At 46.5% G+C, this 25,212-nt stretch overlaps 1 protein-coding gene across 1 annotated transcript in view; it reads left to right on the top strand.

Moving 5' to 3' along the window:
- The first annotated feature begins 13,173 nt into the window (after positions 1–13,173).
- Positions 13,174–25,212, top strand: part of CDC42BPB (CDC42 binding protein kinase beta) — a 114,292-nt gene continuing 102,253 nt past the window's right edge. The window contains 1 exon segment of the mRNA XM_063091851.1: positions 13,174–13,598. Coding sequence (XP_062947921.1) covers positions 13,424–13,598 — 175 coding nt within the window. The 5' untranslated portion in view covers positions 13,174–13,423.

The following is a 25,212-nucleotide window of genomic DNA, read 5'->3' as shown; positions in this document are numbered from 1 at the left end:
GGGTGAGTAGTCCGGTCCGACCCGTGGCCACTCCCCGGGGTGGGGAGAGTCGTCCTCCCAGGGAGAGTGGAGTAGGGAGCGGAGGAGGAGCCAGGCCCGCCCCGCTGCAGGACGGAGCCTGACTGCAGGGACCGGGTTGCACGGGGGGCCTGGGCAGAGGTCAGCCGGGGTGGGAGGCTGGGGTTGCACGGGGGTCCTGAGCAGGAGTCAGCCGGGGTGGGAGGCTGACCGCCTGGATGCTCGAGGGTCCCCTCCGGCGTGGGAGACAAAGGCCCGCCAGCGTCCCTGCGACACGAGCGACCGCTGGCGGCGGAGTCCGGGAGGGGCGGCCGGGAAAAGGACGAGGAAAAGGCAGGTGGGGGTCGGCGGACCTGGGGGCGTCGCCGACCGTGGGGGCGGGGGAGGAGGGGGCAGCGGGGAGCAGGAAGCCCTGAGACCTACCCAGTGCATTGGACCTGGGGCGGTTTGCGGGTGTCTGTCCCTCCCTCTTTGCCCCCACGGGGGCGGGCGGAGATTCGGTGTTGAAAGTGTTGAACTATCCAGGGCAGGGAGGCCCGGGCGACACTCCTGCAGCGCTCAGCGCCGCCGCCTCTAGCCTCTCCCCCGGCGCAGCCGGAGATCCAGGCTCAAGGAGGGTGGTTGGCCCGAGAACTGGAGCCAAAGCCGGACAGGATCCAGGTTCTGGTGCCCCGCGGGGAGCTGGCACCCAGCTTACTGGGGGAGAGGCTTGCTCCCCATTGCACAGACGGGGAAGTCGAGGCCCGGGGCGCTCGCTCGTCCCCTGCGCGGGGAGCTGGACGCAGGCGGGGGGTGGGAGGGTGGGGAGGGGCTCGTGTTCAGTGGAGCCCAATCTGGGGCACTTGGCGGCCGGTCCCAGGACTGTAGCCAGGCGGTCTGGGAGGAGGGGGCGGTGCTTGATTGCCCGCTTGAAGGACAGGTGAGCTGGGGCGAGTGGAGATGGAAGCCAGCGAGGTAGGCCAGGTGGTGGGGACCGCGCGGGCAAGAGCTCAAAGGCCTTGAACGTGGGGCTGCCGCTGGGACCCGAGGGTGGTTCCACGCGAAGTTGACCAGGTCAGTCCCAGAGGAAGGGAGCTGTCCAAGTTCACGTCCACCGAGGTCACCAGGGGCCGAAGTCATCCCACCCGGCCCAGCGGGCAGAGCGCTCCACTGGCCTCACACTGGGCCGGCCCACCACAGGGGGCAGTGCTGGTGGCTGACCCCACCCCAACCCATCTTATTCACATGGCGGGACTGAGGCCTGAAATGGTCCTGGATGGGGGGTGGGAGATGTCAGGGTTTTAATCTCCAGAGCCTTCTGAGGACTCACCCACTGCAGCTGACAAGCCTGGGAGTTACCCCAGGCCACTCCACACCTACCCCTCTAAGCACAGCTCCTGTTCACAGAGGTAGACACATCCTTCCCCAGAATGTGTTGGTAAATGAGCAGTGGTTGTCATGAGCCACCTTTACGTAAGAAATATAAAGTTTAAAATATGTGCCCCTTCATGCATGTATGTTTGCATAGAAATGTTCTGGAAGGATATACCATGATTCTAGTTGAACTTACAAAGCAGGCACTGTCCAGGTGCTTTGCCTGTAACTAGATCATTTCATTCAATCATTGAAACCCTGGAGAAATAAATTTGTTTATTAAAAAAAGAAATCATTGAAACCCTGTCAAGATGGTGGTATATTGTCCCACTTTACAGAGGAGGAACCAAGCACAGAGAGGTTGAGGAAGCTGCCCAGAGTCACGGAGCTGAGAGGTGGACCTGGCATTTGGAGTGTGCAGGTGAGCCATGCTGTCAGTCACTGGGCTGCACTAACTCCTCTGGGGCAGGAGGACCTGGGGGATGGGGAAGTGTACCCTAGTCCTTTAAGACTGGCCACACCCCAGAGGGGACACCAGTCCTCACAGCAGCACTAGGAACAGCTGTTAACCTCTTTTCGCTGGTACTGGAGGCAGACGCCAAGACTCAGAGAGGGAAAGTGGCTTGCCCCAGGATACACAGCTGGAAAAGCCCAGAGCCGAGGCTGACTCCAGCTTTCCTCTCCTGTCCTCAGACCAGCTGCCCACAGGGGAGCCCTGCCCAGCCTCTGCGCCCGCGAGCAGCCAGGGAGAACAGGGCACTGCGCCCGGCCTGGGCACACACACCTCCAGCAGCCCGTCTCCCCCACCCACCCGCTCCCTCCCGACCTCGGGTAGGTCATTCAGCAGCGCAGGCCAACATTTCCTCCCAGCGTCCTTTCACCAAACACAGTGCAACATCCGGTCACCCATTTCCACACCCTCTTACCTGAAGAGCGCTGGGGATGCCTTAGGCTTCAGGTTGGTGCACACACCCCTTGTCATCATCCACAACCATCAGAGGCTGATGGGACATCGTGGACCTTTGGTGTCCAGGTCCTCCACAGCACAAGGGTGGATTCTGAAGGGCACGAGAAGCGGATAGTTTGCCTTCACCCCTCCAGGTCGACTCTCCACCCTGCTTTGTAACCCAAATGGGCTGAACGCACAGGCCACCTGGCCCTCTGACTTCTCGGTTTGCCAGCAGAGGCTGTGGCATGCCATCGGGAGCCAGGGGAGAGTGAGATGGGCTGTGTGTTCCCCGGCTCCCTGTTCCCCGGGCAGCTGTGTCTCGGCCACGTCTTTCTACTGAATGCCATGGCTCCTGTCAGGGGCCCCTCTTCTTGTAGCCTTGAAGCAGTGGGGAGCCATGGAAAGTTCCTGAGCAGGGAGACAGGTGGTCAGAGCTAGCCTTTGGGAAGACGCCTCTGGCAGCCAGTGGAAATCGAGCAAGGCTGCTGGGTCGGGAGTGCAGCAGGGCAAGGACGAGGTTGCACAGCTGTGTTGATCAGCACCTCCAGTCTCTCACCTCCCTCTGTCACCATTGTCATCAGCTGCTATTAGTGACTGTAGGACTATCTATATGTTCGGTCCCCTGTATGACTGCAGGCTGTACCCGTAACTTCCCTGAAGCATCACAGAGACTCTCCTTCCCCTTTTGGACTAGTAACTGGGGGTCACAGATCCCGTGAGTGTCGCTCCCAAGCTCTCTCACCCAGCCGACAGAGTGTCCCAAGTGGGCAGCTGTAGGGCACTGCTGGGTTCGGTGTTCTTGCATGCAGGGAACATTCCTGGCTACAATGGGGTGGTTCCTGCAAAGACATGCATGAGGGGATTAGGAGGGCAGGACTTGCAGTCAGGTCTAGACCAGTATGCCCAAGAGGTAGCACACTCAAGTGAGGAAAATGTAGGTTGGGCAGTGCCAACAGCCCTGGGGATGGGGCAGCCAGGTTGATACCACCCTGAGCTGGGACGAAGAAGTGAAGGGAGGGAATCACTAGCACTTGGCCACCTGGAGGGGAGAGTGACTTTTGGTGGGGGACAATGTCAGGGGCTGCTTAGCAGCAAAGGAGCCTGGGGGATAAGTGCCCACCTCTGTGTCTTCCCTCCCTCCTGGATCTCCAGCAGGGCTCCCCACTATCTGAACCCAAGTGCAGGCCAGAGGGCCCATGCAGGCAGCCTCCTGGACATACAGGTAGAGAGAGTAGAGGAGGAGGAGCATTGGAAGACATGGGGCCTAGGTGACATCTGTGCCACTGCCAGCTTTTTCCTGCACCATCCCTTGTGGTCCCCCTACCTCCTCCCCTGTCATTAGGCTCTTTGTTAGTAGACAATCCTGGAATAACCCTAAGTTGAGGATGCTGGATGGTTCCCACTGGGACCCTGGCTGATACAAATGTTTTAAGCCACATGCAGGCTGCTGGCCTGCTGTCCAGCTCTGCTCTGAGGCTGTCCACAGCCAGCTCCCCTCGCCCTGGGGCTGATGGGGTGTCCAGTACTGGCTTTCCAGCTTCCAAGACTATGTTTGGCCCTGGCTACTTGAACCTCTATGATAATGGCTTCCCTGATTCTATCACCCACCTTTCCGTTGCCCCCGCCACTGCAGATCTGAACAAAGGGGAGGAGAGAGGTCCCACCCCTCAGCCTGACACACCCAGCCATGGGCCCCTGTGACCCCTGCTGCCCCTCCCACCGTCTGCCGCCCCCCTCGTGGCTGGCTCCCTGCCTCCTTCCTTCACACAGACGTTCACGTGGGCATTTTTTTGTGTGTGGTCCTGGCAAGGTATTGGCCCATGCTCCTGACCTTTGAAGTCCTCAGTGTGGTCAGCTTGAGCGCTGAGAACAAGGAGAAACGGCCTTCCGTAAGAGCCACGGCCCGGAGAGCCGGGTGGCAGGAAACCTCAGGAACCACTGCCAGGGTCACAGCAGGTGGAAGCGGAGGAGGAGCTGCTGCAGAAACTCCTGTAAGCCAAGACTGGCCCCGCATGTCCAGGCCTGTGCATCCCGCCCTGCCCGCCTCTCCGCCATTCCACGCTGGCTGCCTTCAGTCCCTGTTCTGTTCCCTGGGGGGTTTCTCTGCCTGGAAGGCCTCATGCAGCTGCCTCCTCCTTGTTTGCATCTTATCTAAAATGTCACCGCTGCAGAGAGGCCTCCCCTGTCCCCGACATCTATAAGGCAGGTACCTCTACCCCATCATATCACCAGTTACCCCATCTGCTTTCCTCAGCCTTTGCCACTCTCTGAAATCTCTCGGAAATTCCCTCTTTTTATTTTTCTGTGCCCTAGTTTGGGCTCTGTTCCCCGAGACTGGAACAAATGCTCCTGTGTCCTCAGCACCCAGAGTAGTGCAGGCACGTTGTGGGTCTCCAGCAGTTTTTGGTTGGTTGGAAATATGGCTCTAAATCATTTTTTAAGGGCCGGCCCGTGGCTCACTCGGGAGAGTGTGGTGCTGATAACACCAAGGCCACGGGTTCAGATCTCTGTATAGGGATGGCAGGTTGCTCACTTGGGAGAGTGTGGTGCTGACAACACCAAGTCAAGGGTTAAGATCCCCTTATTGGTCATCTTTTAAAACAATAAATAAATAAATCAGTTTTTAGTGGCTACATGAAATTCCATATTATAGACGTGACATAATTTATTTACCTATTTGTCTATTGATGGATATTTAGGTTTTCATTTTTTAAATTAGAAGGAATGCTGTAATGGATATCATACTGCTGTAGTACTCACAGTCCCAGCAGGGGTCATGCTAACACGTGGGCAAGGTCTGGGAAAGTCAGGACCAGACAAGGAGCTGAAAGTCAGGACCAGACAAGACCACCTCTGGGTCCTCCAGGGACTGCAGGAGGGAAGAGTGGCCAGAACCTGGAGAGAGGCGCTCCAAGGAGAGGGGCCCCTGACCGGAGCCATGGTGTTCAGTAGAAAGACATGGCTGACGCGCAGCTGCCTGGGGAACAGGGAGCCGTGGAACACACAGCCCATCTCACTCTCCCCTGGCTCCCGATGGCATGCCACAGTTTCTGCTGGCAAACTAAGAAGTCAGAGGGCCAGGGGGCCTGTGAGTCCAGCCCATTTGGGTTACAAAGCAGGGTGGAGAGTCGACCTGGAGGGGTGAAGGCAAACTATCCGCTCCTTATGCCCTTCGGAATCCACCCTTGTGCTGTGGAGGACCTGGACACCAAAGGTCCACGATGTCCCATTAGCCTCTGATGGTTGTGGATGATGACAAGGGGTTTGTGCAGCAACCTGTAGCCTAAGGCATCCCCAGCGCTCATCAGGTAAGAGGGCGATGGAAATGGGCGAGCAGGAAGAGTCGGGACACATGCTGCTACAGTGCTGGCTTCCAGCTATGCTCTGCAACCACCATCCTGTGTCCCCTCCCCCTCTGTGGCTCCTCAGCAGCACCTATGTTTTTAGCCTTGTTGGGATGACTCAAACTTTTGTTCCTTCAGGATCTGAGTCCTTTATGGGACTGTCTTTAAAGCACTCTCTTTCCTTTTCTCAGTAAAAAGCACATTAGGCAAGAAACAGTTAAGAAGCCAGTGAAGCCCAGGGCTCCAGACACACCTGGTGATTCTGCCCTGGTGCCCAGAATCAGTTCAAACTCCCTCTGATGACTGGGGTTGGCCAACCCAGCGAGGACAGTGACCGCTTCTCTGCCTGCTGGTTCAGTGGTATGAGGAAACAGAAATAGCCAGTGGGGCAGAGGCAGCCTCTGCTGCAGTTCATCAGAACCATGACTGTGTTTCCTTATGGAAGCATTCTTTTCTTGGACACTAGCCCAAGGTTACAGGAAGGAAAACAAAAATTCCTCCAGTGTGATATTTGGTGTGACAGCAGAGGGGCCCCTCCCACCTCCACTGCCTGGTTCCTGGACCCATGGATTTGGGCTGTTGGGGAATGGTACCATATATGGCCTGTTGGGCTGAGGCATCCACCACACCCTGTACGATTGCACTTTAACCTCGCAGGGTTTTGGCTCTCAGCCAGCACCAGAACCAAGTCTTCTGCATACCATGCCACTATTCTCTCAAACCAGCTGGGTGATGGGCAAGTCCAGGGAACTTCATGGGCATAAGCTCTCTGCCATACTTTCTTCACCATGAAATGAATCCCTCAGGCCAAGGCAACATTGTTTCAGTTGCCACGTGCCGGATAAATACAGCATTTTCTGAGTCTGAAAATGGTGGTGCTGGTAGAAGTGATGTGGCTGGAAAGGTGAGTTCCCACCCACCTTTCTATGATGGAAGGGATTTAACGTCATCAGCCTGGCCACCAGGCAACTGGCTGGTCCCTGGGAAATGGTCCCAGATTGGGAGCTCAGGGTGGGTCCCTGCTGTTGGCAGGTTGAGCACTCAGCCGTAATGGAAGCTCAGTCAGCCTTGGTAAAGGCCCCTAAGTAGCCTCCATCCCTGCCTCCTTGGTCACTTGTCCATGGGCCCTCTGAGATAAAGGAGGAAAGAGCCAACTGTTGTCCTCAGAATGGGTCATCTTGTCCACTTGAGTATTGAGAGCCTCCTCCACAGTAAATGCCACTTGGTAAGTGTTCCCATGGGTACGCTGTGCCCACTCTGAGAAATCCTTCCACTTGCCTTTCCCCAAGACCACCTGGAAAATTTTATTCTTTCCAAGTCTCTGAGTGGCTGGCCAACCCATTAGCCACAGCCTATGAATCCATTATAGAAGTTTTGCCTTCTGGGAAGATTTCTCCTTAACACTGTCTTTCAGGGTCTCTCATAACTGTGTCTGTAAAGCAGTGGCCATCCACCTCTGGCAGGAGCCAGCTCCCCATGCAGACCAATTTTTAACCCAGGCCCATGTTTTTTCATCCTCTGTTGACTGGTCACAGAGAACTTTCCATGAGGGCACAACTGTGGGTTAAAAAGAGTTGGCAAAAAAGTAGGAGCAAATACCATGGGAGTCTAAGCCACCTACTCATGAAGTTGACTTGTCCTTTCCAGATATGTTTGGGCCAGTCTCATTTAAAATGAAATGCTGCTGTACATATCTGGTTTTTTAACGTAGTGAATAAGATAACATTTATTTTTTTGATTAACAGACAGCTTGGGTTGCATAGTTTCTTAGTATCCATGGCCAGACATTCACTTTCTACTAGAGCCCAGTAGCAAGTCGGTAGCCTTTGAAATGAAGAAGAGTTGTTGGCAGAAGTAGGTGTGGACTTACTCTAAAACCGTGGGAGTATACACTGTGATTCTCCTATCAGGACTTGCTCCACAGAGGGTCATAGTGTCATGGCAGCTAGTGCCAAAGCCTGGGCCTGCTGATGAGCCCATTTGTGCTCTGGGTTCCTCTCAAAACTGGCAGTCTCAGAGGGCACCCAGTGAATGGATCAGAGTTTACCCAGAAAAATCCAGAGAGGCCAATCAAGCACTGCGCCTGTGTCTTTATGGTGGGCTTTTATCTGTCTGAAAATGTCTTTATTCCCATTTTCATTTTAGAAAGATATTTTTGCAGGTTAAAAACTTCTAGGTTGGCAATTTATTTTTCTTTTGGTACTTTAAAGATGCTGCTCTAATGTCTTCTCACTTTCATTGTTTCCAGTGAGAAATTTGGTGTCATCCTTGTCTTTGTCCCTCTGTATGTAGCGTGTCTTATTTCTCTGGCTGTGTGCGCACGCGCACGCGTGTGTGTTTCTTTATCATTGGTTTTGAGGAATTTGGTTATGATATGCCGTGGTGTAGTTTTTTCCTTCATGTTTTCTGTTCTTGGAGTTCATTGAACTTCTTGAATTTGGGGCTTTATAGTTGTCATTGAATTTAGAAATTTTTTGTCATTATTCCTTCAAATGTTTTCTGTCCCTCCTCTTTCTTGCTTTTCTTCTTCGGGACCCTAATTATTCATATATTGGGCTGCTTGAAATTGTCCCACAGTTCACTGATGCTCTGTTCATTTTTTTGGATTCTTTTTTCTCATTTTTATTTTGGATAAATTCTATTGCTATGCCTTTAAATTCACTACTCTTTTTTTTTTTTTTTTTTTTGTCTTTTTTTGTGACCGGCCGCACCGCGCTCAGCCAGTGAGTGCACTGGCCATCCCTATATAGGATCCAAACCCGCGGCGGGAGCGCTGCTGCACTCCCAACGCCGCACTCTCCTGAGTGCGCCACAGGGTCGGCCCCACTACTCTTCTTAAATAACATCTAATATGCTATTAATACCGTATGGTATATTTTTCATCTCAAAAATTGTAGTTTTCATCTCTAGAAGTACTATCACAGTTTTAAAATGATTTTCGTGATTCTATTAACTTTTTGAACATATGGATATATGTTATAACTGTTTTAATGTCCTCTATGAATTCAAACATCTTTGTAAGTTATGGGTTGGTTTTGATTAATTGATTATTCTCCTCAATACGGGTGTGTTTTCTTGTCTGTTTGAATGTTTGGTAATCTTTGATTGGATGTCACACACTGTGATTTTATCTTTTTGAGTGCTGGATATTTTGTTTTCCTATAAATTATCTTTAGCTTTATTCTGGGATGCAGTTAAATTACTTGGAAACAGTTTGATACTTTTGTGTTTTGTTTTTATGATTTGTTAGGCAGATCTGGAACAGTGGTCAGTCTAGGGCTTTTTCTTGGAGGTCTGGGGGAAAGGCAAGTAAATGGATTCCTGGTTGTAGTAATCCCACTACTAAGGCACAACCTTCTTGAGAATTCTACCCAATGCCTGTGAATTATGAGTTTGCTGGTGCAAACAGCACTATTCTCAATCTGTGTGAGCACTAGGCACTATTTCCTCTAATCCTTTTGGATGGTTCTTTCTCCAGCCTTGGGTAGTTTCTTCCCATATGAGCTCTGCTCAGTATGCTGTCGGATGCTTGAGGAGACTCTCTGCAGATCTCCTACACAGAGTCTTCTGTGTAGCTCACTTCTTTATGATACTCTGTCTGGAGAGTTCAAGTTGCCTTGGTCTCGGCAGACTCTCTGCTCTGTTTCCTCACCTCAAGGAGTCCCCTGGGCTCCGCTTCAGTTTCCCCTTCCTTGCTGTGGCAGTCACAGGGCTCACCTCTTTTGTTCACAATGTCTCAGGAATAGGGATCACTGTCCTTTAATGCCTGATTTCCAGTGTCATGAAAATTGTTGTTTCATGTATTTTGTCTATTTTCTTTCTTTTTTCTTTTTTCATCATTCTGGGTAGAAGGGTAAATCTGGTCCCCATCACTGCCAGCAAGCAGAAGCTAATTTGCATTTTAACACCAGTCAGATAGAGTATATTCTCATGATCTTTTGTGTTTCTTTTGTATATTTCTGTGTGCCTATTATTTAACCACTTTTCTTTTAGATTATCTCCATTTGTTCTTAATATTAGAAATGGCACTTTCAGGTGCAAATGGCAAGACCCTTTCTCACATTGGTTTAAAGAAAAAAGGAAATTTTATTGTTTCATTTAACCAGATCTCTTTTTCTATTTTTCTTCCTTTCTCTAACAGGGGCTGTAGCTATTGATCTGAAATCCCACCATCACAGCTTGTGCTGTAAAGCCAGGGTCAGCCAACTATGTCCTCCTGCAGGCCAAATCCAGCCTGCCACTTGTTTCTTAAATATAGTTTTACTGGCACACAACCATGCTTGTTTGTTTACATATAATCTATGACTATTTTTATGCTAAAGTGGTTGAGGGGAGGCTGTAGGGCTTGTAAAATCTAAAATATTTACTATCTGTCCTTTTACAGAAAAAGTTTACTTACCCCTGTTCTAAAGGAAAAGACAAGAAATTCTCCCTCCCAGGTGGTAGGAAGCAGGTTGAGGTAGCTGAGAGGCTTGGGAAGAAACAGAGAAGCCACCAAGCACAGTTCCCTTTTCCCATTGTTCATCTCAGGCCCAGAGGGCCCAAGCTGGGTACAAGGGTGAAGACTTAAAGATAAAGCAAGTTCAGAGGTTTAACGCTGTAGATCCAGACTTTCTAATTTCTGAGCCAAATCATTGTTTGTGACATGAGATAACCATATGTAGTGTACATTTTGGTGTTCTGGGGATAAGGCTAGGCTTAGTCTGGGGTTAGTGTGTTGCAAAGATCAGAAATCCACTGAAGCCAGCTCAAGTAGGAGTTTACTGTAAGGATACAGTGGAACCTCCTGGGTGCCTGAGGACACATATGGCTGGGCTTCCCTGGTCTGAGTGCCAAGAGCTAGGACCCAAGGCTGTTTCATCCATCAGCTGGTCACAGAGTCCCTGGTTTCTGAAATAACAATTCTAGTTCATGATAGCAGTTACCAATGTGTGAGCACTTCCTACGAGCCAAGCACTGTTCTAATGCTCCGTGAGTGTTAACTCATTTAATCCGCTCCACAACTCACCGAAATTATTCTCATTTTGCCCCAGAGGAAACTGAAGTACGGAAAGGTTTCTAGTAGGCAAGTAGGCAAGACCAGGCTAGTAGGCAAGACCGAAATGTACCCATTGTGTCAAGTGCTGAGAAGGAAACCTACAGGGTGACCTGAGGTCTGATCTAGCCCAGGGAGTTTAGCAAGGTTGCCCTGAAGGGGCAATATGGAAATAGAGATTTCGGTTGAGTAGACAAAGTAGAGGCAGTGAGGGAGGGGCATCAGGTGGCAGGGATGGCAAGTGCAAAGGCCCTGAGGCAGAGAGGAGCAGGAACAGTTGAGGCACAGCAAGGAGACAAGGAAGGCTGGAGTCAGAAACTGAAGAAAGGAGGGTAAGAACAGGGCTGGAGGACTGAGCAGGGCCAGGCAGAGCCTGCTGGTCAGGAGATGGGAAGACATACTATCCAGACAGGAACACTGTCCAGATGGACACTGTTAATAGTTACATTGGGACAAAGATGAAAAATGGAGACTGTCACAGACAAATTCAGACATCTGGTCACCCTACTTAAAGGCCAAGGTAAAGAATTTGATCTTTATCCTAAAGCCAGTGGGAAACCTTTAGGTTTGAGCCAAGTGATCTGCTCAGCATTTTCCCTTTTTAACTTTTTTATTAAGATATTATACACATACAGTAATGGGCACAAATATTTTGAATACAGTTTGATGAATTTTTATATATGTATAGAGCCATGGAACAAGATGGGTCTGATGAAGATACAGAACATTTCTAGCCCCCAGAGGACTCCCATGCCCCTTCCAATTTAAACTCTATTAAGGTAACCTATTACTCTGATCTCTAACACCAGACTGTTTTAGCTGTGACATATATATTTACAAAATGAAGGCACATATGAGGGTACTTCAAAAAGATCATGGAAAAATAGAATTAAAAGATAATAGGACTGGCCGGTTAGTTCAGTTGGTTAGAAGGTGGTGCTGATAACACCAAGGTCCTTGCACAAGCCAGCTGCCAAATAAAAAAATAAATAAATAAAAAATACAAATCTTTTCATGAACTTTTTGAAGACCCTTCGCATATACAGTGACAGACACTAATCTTAGATGCACAGTTTGGAGAATGTTTACTTATAGGTACGCCTGTGTAACCACCACCCAAATCAAGTTATAGAACGTTTCCAGCAGCCCAGAAGGTTCTCTCGGATCCTTTTCCAGTCAATACCTCCTCCACAGAGGTAGCCACTCTTCTGACCTCTAGCTCCATAGATTAGTTTGCCACAGGCTCCGTTAGCTTCCGGCTTTCATTTCTCTATCTGCCCCCTTGATGCCCCTGCTCTTACTGAAGCACCCCCTTTCCCAGCTTAGGGTTCCTACGGCCCTGCACCCTCGCTCCCCAGTAGCTCTCACCCACCCCCATGGCCTTGGTGACCTCCCTACAAGCTCCAGGACCCCCTCCTCTACTGACTCTAAGGGTTTGTTTGGGGTTGGGGGTATTGTCCCTCAACCTCCTTGCCCCAGCCACCCAATAAACCAACAATTTGGCAACAGCAGTGACTCCCTAGGCAAACCCAGCGTGGAGACAAGTACCTGGCCCGCTTCCTACCAAATCGTCTCCCTATGACATCCGTCTGAGGGGAGGGGCAGCCGGACAGTGAGATCTGAAATGGCCACTGCAGACGGCATCGCCAATTCACAGGGCTCTGGTAGCCCGCTGGGTCGCCGCCTCTCCCGCAGCATCGCCACGACCGGGGTCAGGGTGTGACCCTGACAGGTCCCCCGCCCCGTCTGGGACTCAGTCTCCCGGCCGTGAAGTCAGAGCTAGAGTCCGAGTCTGCTAAGGCCGCTTCGAGCCCGGACAAGCCCTGACTTTAAAGCAGCACCCGTCACCTCGTCCGGGCCATCAGAGCTGCGCAGGACGGGAGGCCCTCGACGCCCACCTCGGCCAGGCCGGTCCCGAGGCCCCGCTGGCAGGCGAGGGTACACACAGACCGCGGGCGACGGGCTCGTCGGCGTGGGACTGCGACCCAGCCGCGCCGTGACCCCGAACCCCTTCGGCACCCGGACGTGCGCACGCGCGGGCGCGAGGCCACGGGGCCGCAGGCGAAGACCGCCGCGGCGCCCTCTGCGCATGCGCCTCCCGCAATCTCAGCGGCGCACTCGGGGATCGTCCCGCCCCAGCCAGCCCGGCCCTGCCTTCCCGGCCTCCCGGCCTCCTACGGCAAGCGGCGAGGCCCCATCCCGCCGGGAGCCGGGCCGGGAGTGCGGGGGCGGGGCCGTGCGCTGAGGTCAGCGCGGCGGCGGCCGGCCCCGCCGTGGTTGGCTGTACCCGCGCTGGCAGCGCCCTGGTTGGCCGCGGGCCGCGGGGCTGGGCCGCCGGGTCGGGGCTCGGGCGCCGGCCGGGCTTGCGCAGCGCTCGGCTCGCGCCCTCCAGGTCGGCGGCGGGCGACGGGCCCGCGGGGAGGGTGCGGCCGCGGGCGGGGCTGAGGGGCGGCGGGGGCGGGCCGCGCCGGGCAGGGAAGGCGGCGGCGCCGAGGGGAGGAGACCGGCCCATGGACCCGCGGGGCCCGGCGCCCCAGACTCTGCGCCGCCGGGACGGAGCCCAAGATGTCGGCCTAGGCCGGGACGCGACGACGCGGACGGGGCGGCGACAAGGCGCCGCAGCTGCTGGGGCTCGCGGCCGCAGGACCCCCGGGGGCTCGCCCTGACGGACTGGCCGAGCGGGCGGCGAGAGGCCGGCGCGTCGGGAGCGGGCCGCGCGGCACCATGTCGGCCAAGGTGCGGCTCAAGAAGCTGGAGCAGCTGCTCCTGGACGGGCCCTGGCGCAACGAGAGCGCCCTGAGCGTGGAGACGCTGCTCGACGTGCTCGTCTGCCTGTACACCGAGTGCAGCCACTCGGCCCTGCGCCGCGACAAGTATGTGGCCGAGTTCCTCGAGTGGGGTGAGTGCGCGCCGGATCCCGGCCTGAGCCCCGGGCGGCCCCACCCCTCTCCGCCGGGCCTGGCCGCCCGTCCACAGGCCCCTGCCCCTCGGCTTCCTCTCCTCTCGCCCCAGCCCTCTCCGGCCGCTCGCCCTTCATCTCTCCCGGCCCGGCCCTCAACATCCGCGTTCGGTCGTCCCGCCCCCTCATCCTGCCCCTTAGAGCCACATCCTCCACTCCTACTCCCACCCCCCACCCCCTCCCCCCGTCGGGCCATCGCCCTGGCCGCTTCCTAGATCCACCCTTGGAGTCTGGATATCATTTCCTGCAGCACGCCCTGGGATATCCGCCCCCACCCCCGCCCCCCGCCTTTGGGGTCCGGAGTCAGCGCTGGGTTCCCTCTGCTGGGGTTGAGGGCAGCCGCGTGGGCTTTTTGCATCTGCCGCGCCCACCGTCCCGTGGACCCACCATGTGCATCTCCTGGGAGCCCAGCTCTGACGGCCCTCCCAGGTGACAGCCTGTCTACATCCCGTTGGTGTTCTGGCCTGAACACGCCCTTTACTGGTGTTCCAAGGGAATTTTAAAGTTAAAAGCTTTATTTTAAATACTCCATGAAAGAGCAAATTGATTTGTTTTCATTGTAATTGTGCCAGACCCTTGTGATATTTGGGGGACCGCTGGAATTGTCACTTAAAAACTGTCTTCATCTAATCTTTCCATGCCTTCTCTAGTCCATTCAGGAATCTCTCATGCTGTAATCATTAATCGACTGACCTATCATGCTTTATTAGGACAAAAATTTGATTAAGCCATTTAATGGTAAGCCTGAAGACAGGTAAAAGTTTAAAGTGGAACCCTTTTATTTCATCTCTCCCTGACATGGGCATCCTGTCAAGACCCTCAGACTCTCACCTGAAAGGACCGAGCAGGAGGATGCAATGCGTACATTCTTGCCAAGCCTATGAGAATCTTATCCTTAGGTTATTTGCATCATTGGGCTAGGATTGTGCAGTTTAAACGAGTAATTTCTAATCTTTGTGGCTAAGGAAACAATTTAATGTGTTCTGCAGTGAGGTCTCCTACTCTGCGAAAATGGTAACTGGAATTTGGAATTTTGTTTACAAGTTAAAACTTAAGTTGCAATATTGTTTAGAGGGCTTCTGTTTTGCTCTTTAGTAAAATGTTAAACACATCTTGTGAGACGAGGCCCTGAGCCCCAGGACAGCCTGTGACCTTTGATGCCTTATTTCAGTGGGGACCACCATTTTTGGTTACACAGAGTATCAGTAAATGCATTCGCTTTCTGGGGTCCTTTATCAGTGACATGATGTCCAACTGAATAATTAAGTGACTTCACAGTTGCCTTGGAAGCGAGGTCTCTGGTGCATATTACAATCTGAGCCTTCTGAATATTGTATTTGCCATTCCTTTCTGAGCACTTGATCTTGAAATCTAGACTGTTCCACGGTCAGGTTCACCTTGGTGCACATTATGTGAGTAAGTGTGACAGGAGGAAGCAGAGGAAGATTGGTTTACTGGTAAGGTGTAGTCCTGCTGGCCTCAGGCCTGGGAACTGAGTAGTACCTTGGTGGGGATGAGCCTGAAGGCTGAGCACCCAGTGGGCCTTGTGCACAGGCATTACTGGTGGGTTTCACTGGGGGAAGATCTTCTCAGCATGTGCAGAGGTCATATTTTATGAGATCTGAACTTTCCAAATCTAAACAGAAACTTGTGTGCCATAATACAGACATATTCTTAAAATTGTGGTTTCGTTCTTTGGAAATTGTGATTACAAATAAATTACATTATTCTCTTAGGGACTCAGTTTGCACAAAAGTGTAAACTTTATAGAGAAGAATGGGTTTAAATTTCAGGTGGCATTTTAATGAAATAGTAACATAGTTTAGAAGGATTGTTTAATCTCGTGTGTTAACATATGTACCTTGTAACTCTAAAGTGATATGTTACTAGGTAAGATGTACCTGCAGTCATTATTTAGTGTTGCTTGGAAGTGTCTAGTTATTTTGATTGAAAAGCAAAGAATGATCTTTCAGATAAAACTGTTAATAGAGTATTTATTAGGTACCCTAACTTCCAAGTGGAATTACCTCTAAGGAAAACTGCTCAGGAAACATATATAGGCTATAAGTTTGTGAATTGTTGAGGTTTTGGATTCACCACTCCATGATGTTTGAAGCCTCTGGTATATTGATTCCTGTCATGCAGAAAGCCATCCTCTCCTCATTTTCCAAATCTTGCTGGTATCTAATGACAATTAGATAGAATTATATAGAATTCTTGAAACTTAAGAAAGAGCAGCTGATTCAGCCCAGATTTTGAGACTTATTGGGAAATCTTTGAGGAAATTTGGGAAGTATAGGTAATAAAGTTTTTAAGTTTTAAAAGAAGATTATTTCTGGTTTTTATTTTCTTATTGCCACAGTGGTTGCATGGGACAAGAGTCATGTCAGCTTTCATTTTAGGGTCTTGTCTTTAATTGTCCTTTGGTTATGTTTATAGTTTGATTGGTTTCCTCTATGGAAACCTTAATTAAAAGTTGGAAATATCCTACTTTGCATGTGTATATCTTTAAGCTATTTTTTAAAATGTTAATTTGATACCATTTGAAGCAGAGCAGATGAAACACTTTAAAATTTCCACAAGTAAATAGCAACAAATATGGACAACCAACTGAGGTGAATTTGTTGTCTTTCATTTTTGTTATACGAATAAAAATGCTTTTTCATGTGTTGAATATTTTATTCACATCTTATGTATAACAGCTGTTGGTAGACTTGGACTGAGCTGATGTTTGAAATCCCAGCCTGTTGGCATTGGACAGACTACAGTGGTCCTCTGCTTTGGCTCCTGTGTGATCTGTAGACCAGGAGGGCAGCCTAAGCTTGCTGCTGGTGTAGACATTCATCCTGGAAGTGGACTGGAGTGTAGATTTCCCGGTTCCCAGTCCAAGGCATCTTTCTCTTACTGAACAAAATTAATCTTTCTAGCCTTCTGGTTAGTTTCCTTGTTTGGGGGTTTTTCTTATCATGAATGTGACTGTGCTTTCTCGGAGTTCTCCTTCAGGGATGTGAATGCTATAGCTGTTGATGTGGAGATGTCTGTCTCTAGGTGTGAATGGGGTGATGCTACCATGTTTAATAAATAAGGCTTAATTGACAGAGCTAAATATCTCAAAATACATTTTAACCTTAATGGTTTCTCTGGGTAGAATATTCATGTAACATGGGAACACTTTCTTTAAGTAACAGATTTAAGAGACAGGTCTTTTGGATAAGATCTAACTTGTAGAGAAATAGTGGGATTGCATGACAAAAATTAGGTTAACATCATTTAGATTTTATAAATAGCTATTTGAAATGTGTATTGATATTTACTACATGGCATGAGATAGGACAGTTGAAACCATTAAACATTAACAAGCCAGACTTACTTTTCCTCTCCTAAAATTTCTTCCATGGACAGCTGAGTTTTAATGAGGACAGCAATATCTATGTTAAATCTAGATTTTAAATAAATAAAATTGGAGTTGAAGAAATTATTCTCACTTTGGGATACCACTATGTGAGAGCTACCTGGAAAAGCTTACAGTGTGCAGTGTATTGCTCTTCAAGCAAAATGCTCAAATGCGTATAAATTAAAGAACTCAGAATACTGCAGAGTTGACAGGTAGCTCCTCTCCTTGCGTCCTGCCTCCACCCTGGCTCTTGTCAATGAGCCAAATGCCCTTAGACATCTCCTGTTTGTGCTGACATCATTGATGCTGGATAAACAGGTGAGCAAACAGGACTGTTAATTCCAAACTATATTAAATATGGCGAAACTATTGAATGCTTTTCCTGGTAAAAAGGCAAAAAGTATTTTTTGAAATTAAAAAAGTAAAAGGATCTTGTTGGAAAAGACCAAAAACAATGTAACCATGTAATCTCATTGTCCCAACCCCTATGACTTAACATCTTTTAGTCCTTTTCCGCGTTTAAGTTTTATTCTTAGATTCTTAGAATGTTATGGAATGACAGGATATTGAGGTTACCCTAAATTTGTATGAGAAGCTTACACAAATACTCTCTTACTAATATAAATGGATGAGAGGAAAATACACTTTCCTTCAATCTAAAAATCACACGTTTTCACAGTGTGAACTATGTATGGTAGTCTTTTGAAGGCTTTATTTGAATTTAAGATCTACCAGAAAACTTTTTTCTTTTTTCCTTTGGCAAATAAAATAGATACTAGTTAGTATAAGTGAAGGTCATACTTCACAGTTTAATTTTAAACAATCTGTATTAGGGATTCGGTTTTTGGTCAGTTTTATTGGTTGGTAGGTAATTGTGGCAAAATTGTTTTCAGATTAAAGGTTTGCAAAATGTGTTGATTATGTAATAGGGAACTTTGCATATTTGTTATTCTTAGGAAAGAATTAAAAATTCAAAGAGAAATTTGAATTGAATCATATAGTTTTGTTCAAATTCTGTCCTTGGATTCTGCTTCTTTGGAGAACATGTAGAACGTATTCTTCTAAGGTGATTCCGAACACTACTGAGATGATGATTTCTCTGACCTCCAAAATCAGAGTCATGGGTTGGAAAACTATTAGGAATTTTGAGAGGGCATATGATCTGCCCCCCATCCCTTTCCCCTAATCATTTCTGAGCAAAACCCCCCAGCCAGGTTTCTCTTCTCACTGGACCACAGTTAGCATCAGGCTTTCTTGTGGGTGCTTGTTTTGAAATATCTCAATTTTATTTTGGTCTGCAATTTCCATTCTCATTATCAGTAGCCTAGCTGAAGCTCTTAAGCCCTCAGACCTACATGAATGCCTTTCCACTTGAAGTTTTAAATACCTCTGCCAAATCAGTCCTACCCACTCTTTTTCATTCCATCACTTCCCCTTTCAGAAACTTCTATGAATATAGTGGCTTCATACTCTGTTGCTTTTTTAAAAGAGCAGGTCTGAAATCCACAGTCCAATGTGAGAATGTAAAATTGACCTGAAAGGGGCCGGCCCATGGCTCACTCTGGAGAGTGTGGTGCTGATAACACCAAGGCCATGGGTTCGGATCCTATAGAGGGATGGCTGGTTAGCTCACTGGCTAAGCGTGGTGCTGACAACACCAAGCCAAGCGTTAAGATCCCCTTACCGGTCGTCTTTTAAACAAATAAAAACTAAAAAATATAAATAAATAAAATTGACCTAAAAAGACACATCTAGTCTTTAGAAGTTAAGGTTAACAGCACTCGTGACTGTACCCTGTTGGCGGGGGGGTTCTTTAAATAAATTACACCTTTTTGTTTGTTTGCTTGACTTTTTTTTTGCAGCTGGCCGGTAAAATTTCACCTTTATTAACATAATACAAAAACTAATTTACTTAGTTTCAGAAGCCAAGTAGTACTACAGAGTTGTAATGCAAAACACCAATCTCTCTGCTGTGTTGCCCACTCTGGGCTCTACCTTCCCAAGGGCACACACTTTTAACTCCTGTTTCTAATTACTCTTTTTTCGGGGGTGAGGGGGGCGGCTGGCTAGTATGAGGAACCAACCTTAACCTTGTTATCGGCACCATGCTCTACCGAGTGAGCTAACTAGTTAGTCCCTCTTCTTTTTCTACTTACAGTTGTTTTAGTTAGGATCACATTCAGCTGCAGTAATGGAGAACCAAGTAACAGTGACTTAAAATCTAGGTTGATTTGTCTCATGTAAAATTGAGATGTTAGTAGTCTGGGACTAGTAGGACAACCTTGTTCCAAGAATTCTTCAGGGACCTGGGCCCTTCCCTACCCTTCAGTCCAACATGTGATATGATGTCCATCCCATCCGCATTCCAGGCAGCAGGATGGAGGTATTACATTACTAGGGAAGAATCTTGGATATTGGTGCTTATTTGTTTAGCAATTCCTGCCTCAAATTCTGTGTTTCTATATAGCCTGCTTGTACTGCTAATTTCTGATTTTTCTACTTTAGGCATTATCTGTTAGCATTCTACTGTGGAAGAGAAGGCTTTAGAACTCTTCTATATCCCTTCTCTCTCCACTACTCGAAACACATACACCCTTCCTCTCTCTCTCTTTTTCCATATGTGGTTGTATAATTTTGTTTAAACTGATTTTTAGTGTTTTCATTCTTATAGTTAGGTAAATATCTTCACAGTTAAGCCACATAGGATACAATTAATTCCTGGACTTTAGTAAGACTTTTGTATTATTGAATTATCTTTTCTTTCCTTTAGCTTGGTTTTCAGTGTGAAGTCATGAATTTAGTCCCAGCTCTTTTCAAATAGAACTCCTCAATACAGTTAAACACCTGAAGTAATCCATCTCTTTTCATCTCTTCCAGAACCTTCCATTTTTCTGTTTTAGTCTACGCTATGCTGTAGCCTGCTACTGAGCAGTCATCCTTTTCATTTCTTATGAGAATTCTTTTTGTCTTTCTCCTCTGTTGAATTTCCCTTTCTGGATTCCATGTGTTTTTCCTTTGGGTGGAGTGTTTCTTCTAGTAGCTTCCTGAGAAAGAGTTCATCAGAGAGATATTCTTTGAGACCTGGTCTCTGAAAATGCCTTTTCTTCCCTTGCATTTGAATGACACTTTTTCTGAGTACGGAATTCTAGGTTAGAAATCATTTTTCCTCAGAAGTTTAAGAGCATTATTCTGTTGCTGTCCACCTTCCATTACTTTTAATGAGAAGTCTGAGACTGTGGTGATTCCCAAGCCTTTGTGTGTGACTTGCTTTATGTCTGGAAGCTTTCAGGATGTTCTGTTTATTCACAGTGTTCCTTGGTGGATCTTTTTCTTTGGGGGTCTTGGGTCCTTCAGCTCTGATCCATTTTTTTGTATTCTTGATAACCTCTTCCCAGACTTATCCGTTCTGTCCTTCTTTAACTCCTGTTATTCAGATGTTGGGCCTCCTACAGTTCTGTCAGTTTTCTTTTCTCTTACTTTTTTTCATTCCTTTATCTTTTTGTTATGATTTTTTTGGGGGAGAAGTCCTCAATTTTATCTTCCAATACATTGAATTTTTGTTTCTGCCATCATATCTCTCATTCTAAGTGTTCTTGTTTATATTCTCAGTATTCCTTTTATAATATCCTCTTTTTGTTTTATGAAGGCAGAACATTTTTTAAACATTCTTTTGTAAATTAACTTTTATTGATTTATGCACATATGTTTATGTTCTATAGACATTTTATTTTGTTTCCTGTGTTGTCTGTTTTTTGCCTGAGTTCTTTTTCAGCTGTCTCCTACTTTGGTCTTTGTTAGAGGCTTTTCTCTGAATGTTTGGTGATTATTGACTGCCTTTCCATAATTATGAGTGGGCTGACTGGAAGCCACCTGTGTACACGCACAACCTTTCAGTGTTGAGTCTTACCATCAGGAAAGGGAGCACAGACCCTGTCAGTTTGAGGGCCGCTACCAGAAGTTGGTAACCTAATTCTTTCTCTTGGGCCTGTCAGTTTACCCATCTCCTGCCTGGCGGTAGGGGTGGGGAGTAGCTATAGCTTTCTGGGAAGGTGGGGTGAGGTGTAGGAAAGCTCATGGGGTGGGTTTGAAGGGGGGAGATCTGGGTTGTAACTGCTTCTCCTGCAGACTTGAAACCAGTCCTGTCCTGTTTTCTGCCCATTACCGTTTAGGCCTTCAGAGATGCTGGTGCCTCCTACTCCTGTACACACACAATTAAGTTTTGGTTTTCGCTTTGATAAATTAGATACCACTTGTCCATTGGTTTTTTTCACCACTGTGCAAAATTGCGTTGACATTTGTAGTCTGCTGTCATCTCCTGTCATTCATTCAGCAAATATTTTTTAAGGACTTAAGACATGCCAGCACTATAGTGGTGAACAAAACAAAATTCCTGTTCTCCTGGAGCTCACGTTATCCTCGAGGCTGTGCCCCATTGTAATTGTGTGTTGTCATTGTCATAGGGTTTCCAGAGGGTACAGAGATAAGGTGGGTGTGCTATGCACTGTAGTTAACAGAGAGATGTCCGTTTCCATCTGTGTGAAGTCAGAGTGTACAGTTACTTTTTTGATTTGGATATATTGCTGTTTCTATTCTTACACTTACTCATTTATTCGAAAGATTCCTCCGTGAGTAGAAGGAAAAAATGGGACTAAGAGAGGGCAAGTTTTTCTCCTGTAACTGCACAAGCGTTGGAGGGGAGAGAGAGGAGAAAGGGGTTAAAAGGATGTGTAGCAGGGGGAAGTATCCGATGGGTGTACAGAAAGCTGAAAAAGGGGATGCCTGGACAGTGTCTACCTCTTTGGGTGGCTGGGAAAGAGTGTGGGAGAGGGTGGAGTAGGGGGTGCCTGTAGAAACCATGTAATGTGGAAATGTTCATAATTGGGTGTTTGTGACTCAGGAGCTGTGTGTATAAACTTTATCTTTCTTGAAATGACGTAGAGCTGAGTCTGTTTAATTCCAAAGCTTTTGGTATGTAGAAAGAAATCACCAATTGAAAACAAATAAAGGCCGGCCCGTGGCTCACTCGGTAGAGTGCGGTGCTGATAACACCAAGGCCACGGGTTCGGATCCTATATAGGGATGGCCGGTTTGCTCACTGGCTGAGCGTGGTGCTGACAACACCAAGCCAAGGGTTGAGATCCCCTTACCGGTCATCTTTCAAAAAAAAAAAGAAAACAAATAAGAGCAGAATAAGAAATATTCTTGCCACTCACAATTTTCTAAAAACATAAACGACAGAAATGAAGTCCAAAGGTATATAGACCTCCCTTACCACATTTTTAAGGCTATTGCTCTGTTATACTTCACCCTTGCTTAGTGTGAAAGAATTGAATTGAAAGAATTGAATTTCTCTATTGTTTTGGTTTTAAAAATTTAAATCAGTGGACCAAATATATTTTTAACTTTATTTTTAATTTGAAATACTATTTGTATCCATTCTTCACTATTGAGAAAGATGTTGATTCTATAATTAATGAGTATTCAGCAGTCCTTAAAAGTTAATTTTGCAGTTCTGTCATAATTAGATGTTCTTTTTTAACCCCAAATATTTGAAATCTGATTATTGAAAAATCTCTAAGTATATTAACAAAACAGCTTCCTGGTATACCTTAAAATGAAACTGCTTTCAAATATGTAGGAAATACTGTCTAACTAGCAGCAAATTTGGAAGTTATTCACAGTGTTCTGTTTCCAATTTGAACAGTGAATTAAGGTGTCAGGAATGGCATTTATATTATACTGAATCAGGACAAGAAATATTTCTCCAAACATCAGGCATTAATATGGTTTTATGTAACCAAAGTGATAAGCTTAGATATATTTCCTTCTACAAATATTTAATTATTTTTTAGAAAAGCAAGTTTTATGTTTATGAAGTTTTGATAATCTTTGTGAAATAACATGTTAAGGTTATAGAACAAAATCCAGATGTCCAACAACAATATGAGAAAAATTTAAATTGACTTATGCAGCTAACTGATTGTTTATTTTAGTGAAAAAGAAAGGTTTCTCTGCCATTTACAATTACCTGATGCTTTCTTTCTTTTCTTTTTTTTTGGTAACAGCTTTATTGAGATAAAATTCACATACAGTTTATCTGTTTAAAGTGTACAATTCAGTGGTTTTTAGTATATTCATAGAGTTGTTCAATCATCTCCACTGTCTGATTTCAAAACATTTTCATCACCTCCAAAAGAAACCTTGTGCCCTGTAGTTTTCATCCCCATTTCTCCCCCTACTATCCCTATGCAACCATTAATCTACTTTCATTATATACTTACCTATTCTGGACATTTCCTATAAATGGAATCATGTAATATGTGGTTTTTTTGTGACGGGCTTCTTTTCATTTAGTATAATGTTTTCAAGGTTCATCCATGTTGTAGCATGCATCAGTACTTTATTTCTTTTTATTGCTGAATAATATTCCATTGTATGGATAGATCACATTTTGTTTATTCATTTATCAGTTAATGGACATTTGGGTTGTTTCTACCTTTTGGCTATCATGGACAATGATGCTGTGAACATTCATGGACAAGTTTTTGTGTGGATATATGTATGTTTTCATTTCTCTTGGGTATATACCTAGGCGTGGAATTGCTGGGTCATGTGGTAGCTCTTTGGTTAGCATTAGCACTGTGAGGAACTGCCAGATTGTTTTTCCCAGTAGTTACATCATTCTCACAGTAGTTTACATTCCCACAGCAGCACATGAGGGTTCCAATTTCTCCACATTCTCACTGACACTTATTATGTGGCTTTTTTATTCTAGCTATCCTAGTGGACTTGAAGTGATTTCTCATTTTAGTTTTAATTTTAATTTTCTTCCCCTAATGGCTAATGATATTGAACATCTTTTTGTGTGTTTATTGGCCATTTTTCTGTCTTTTTGGACAAGTGTCTATTCAAGTACTTTGCTCATTTTTTAATTTTTTATTTTATTGTGGTTTTTTGGGGGGCTGGCCGGTACAAGTATTCAAACCCTTGACCTTGGTGTTATAACATCAAGTTGATGTCTCATTGACTGAGCTAACTGGCCAGCCCTTTTGCTCATTTTTTAATTGGGTTGCTTGTCTTTTTGTTGTTGAATTTTAAGAGTTCTTTATATATTCTGGATATGAATCCCAAATCAGAAATATGATTTGCAAATATTTAGAGAAATACCACATGTTCTCACTTATTTGTAGGAGCTAAAAATAAATAAATAAACACACAAACAAACATAGCGTGGGGGGCGGGGAAGAAGACACAACAATCACAACAATTCCTTGAACCTTTTAAGACAAGTGAACAGATCTGATGTAGGTGGGGGGGGAGGAACAGGTAAAGGGTCATGAAAATTGACTACAATGTATATTGAGAAGTTAAAATAAAAAATAAATAAAATGTCGCTTTGGGAAGTGCATAATTAAAAAAAAAAGAAATATGATTTGCAAATATTTTCTCCCATTCTGTGGGTTGTCATTCAGTTTCTTGATGGTATATTTTGAAGCACAGAAGTTGTTAATTTTGATGAAATCCAATTTAAACATTTTTTCTTTTGATACTTTTGGTGTCATATCTAAGAATCTATTGCCAAATCTGAAGTCACATAGTTTTGTACATGTTTTCTTTTTTTAAATTTTATTTTGTCGATATACAATGTGGTTGATTATTGTGGCCCATTACTGTACATTTTTTCTTATACACGTTTTATAGTATAGCATTTACATTTAGGTCTTTGATCAATTTTGAGTTAATTTTTATGTATGGTGTGAGGTAAGGGGGTTTCCATTCATTTTATTGCATGTGTATATACAGTTGTCTTAGCACCATTTGTTGACGAGACTATTCTTTCCTCATTGAGTGGTCTTGGAATCCTTGTCAAAATTAATTGACCGTAAATGTATGGGTTTATTTCTGGACTCTCAATTGTATTTCATTGGTATGTATGTCCTATCCTTATGCTACACTGTTCTTGATTACTTTTGCTTTGTAGTAAGTTTTGAAATCAGGAAGTGTGAGTCCCCCAGTTTTGTTCTTTTTCAAGATTGTTTTGGCTCTTCTGGGTTCCTCCAGTTTCCCTATGAATTTTAGGAGCAGCTTGTCAATTTCTACTAAGAAGCCAGCTGGGGATTCTGATAGGGATTCCATTGAATCTGTACATCGGTTTGGGAA

Source organism: Cynocephalus volans, chromosome 3, assembly GCF_027409185.1.
Source record: "Cynocephalus volans isolate mCynVol1 chromosome 3, mCynVol1.pri, whole genome shotgun sequence".
Classification (NCBI taxonomy): Eukaryota; Metazoa; Chordata; class Mammalia; order Dermoptera; family Cynocephalidae; genus Cynocephalus; species Cynocephalus volans.
The sequence above is the reverse complement of the archived record's forward strand: the minus strand, read 5'-3'. Positions and strand labels throughout refer to the sequence as shown.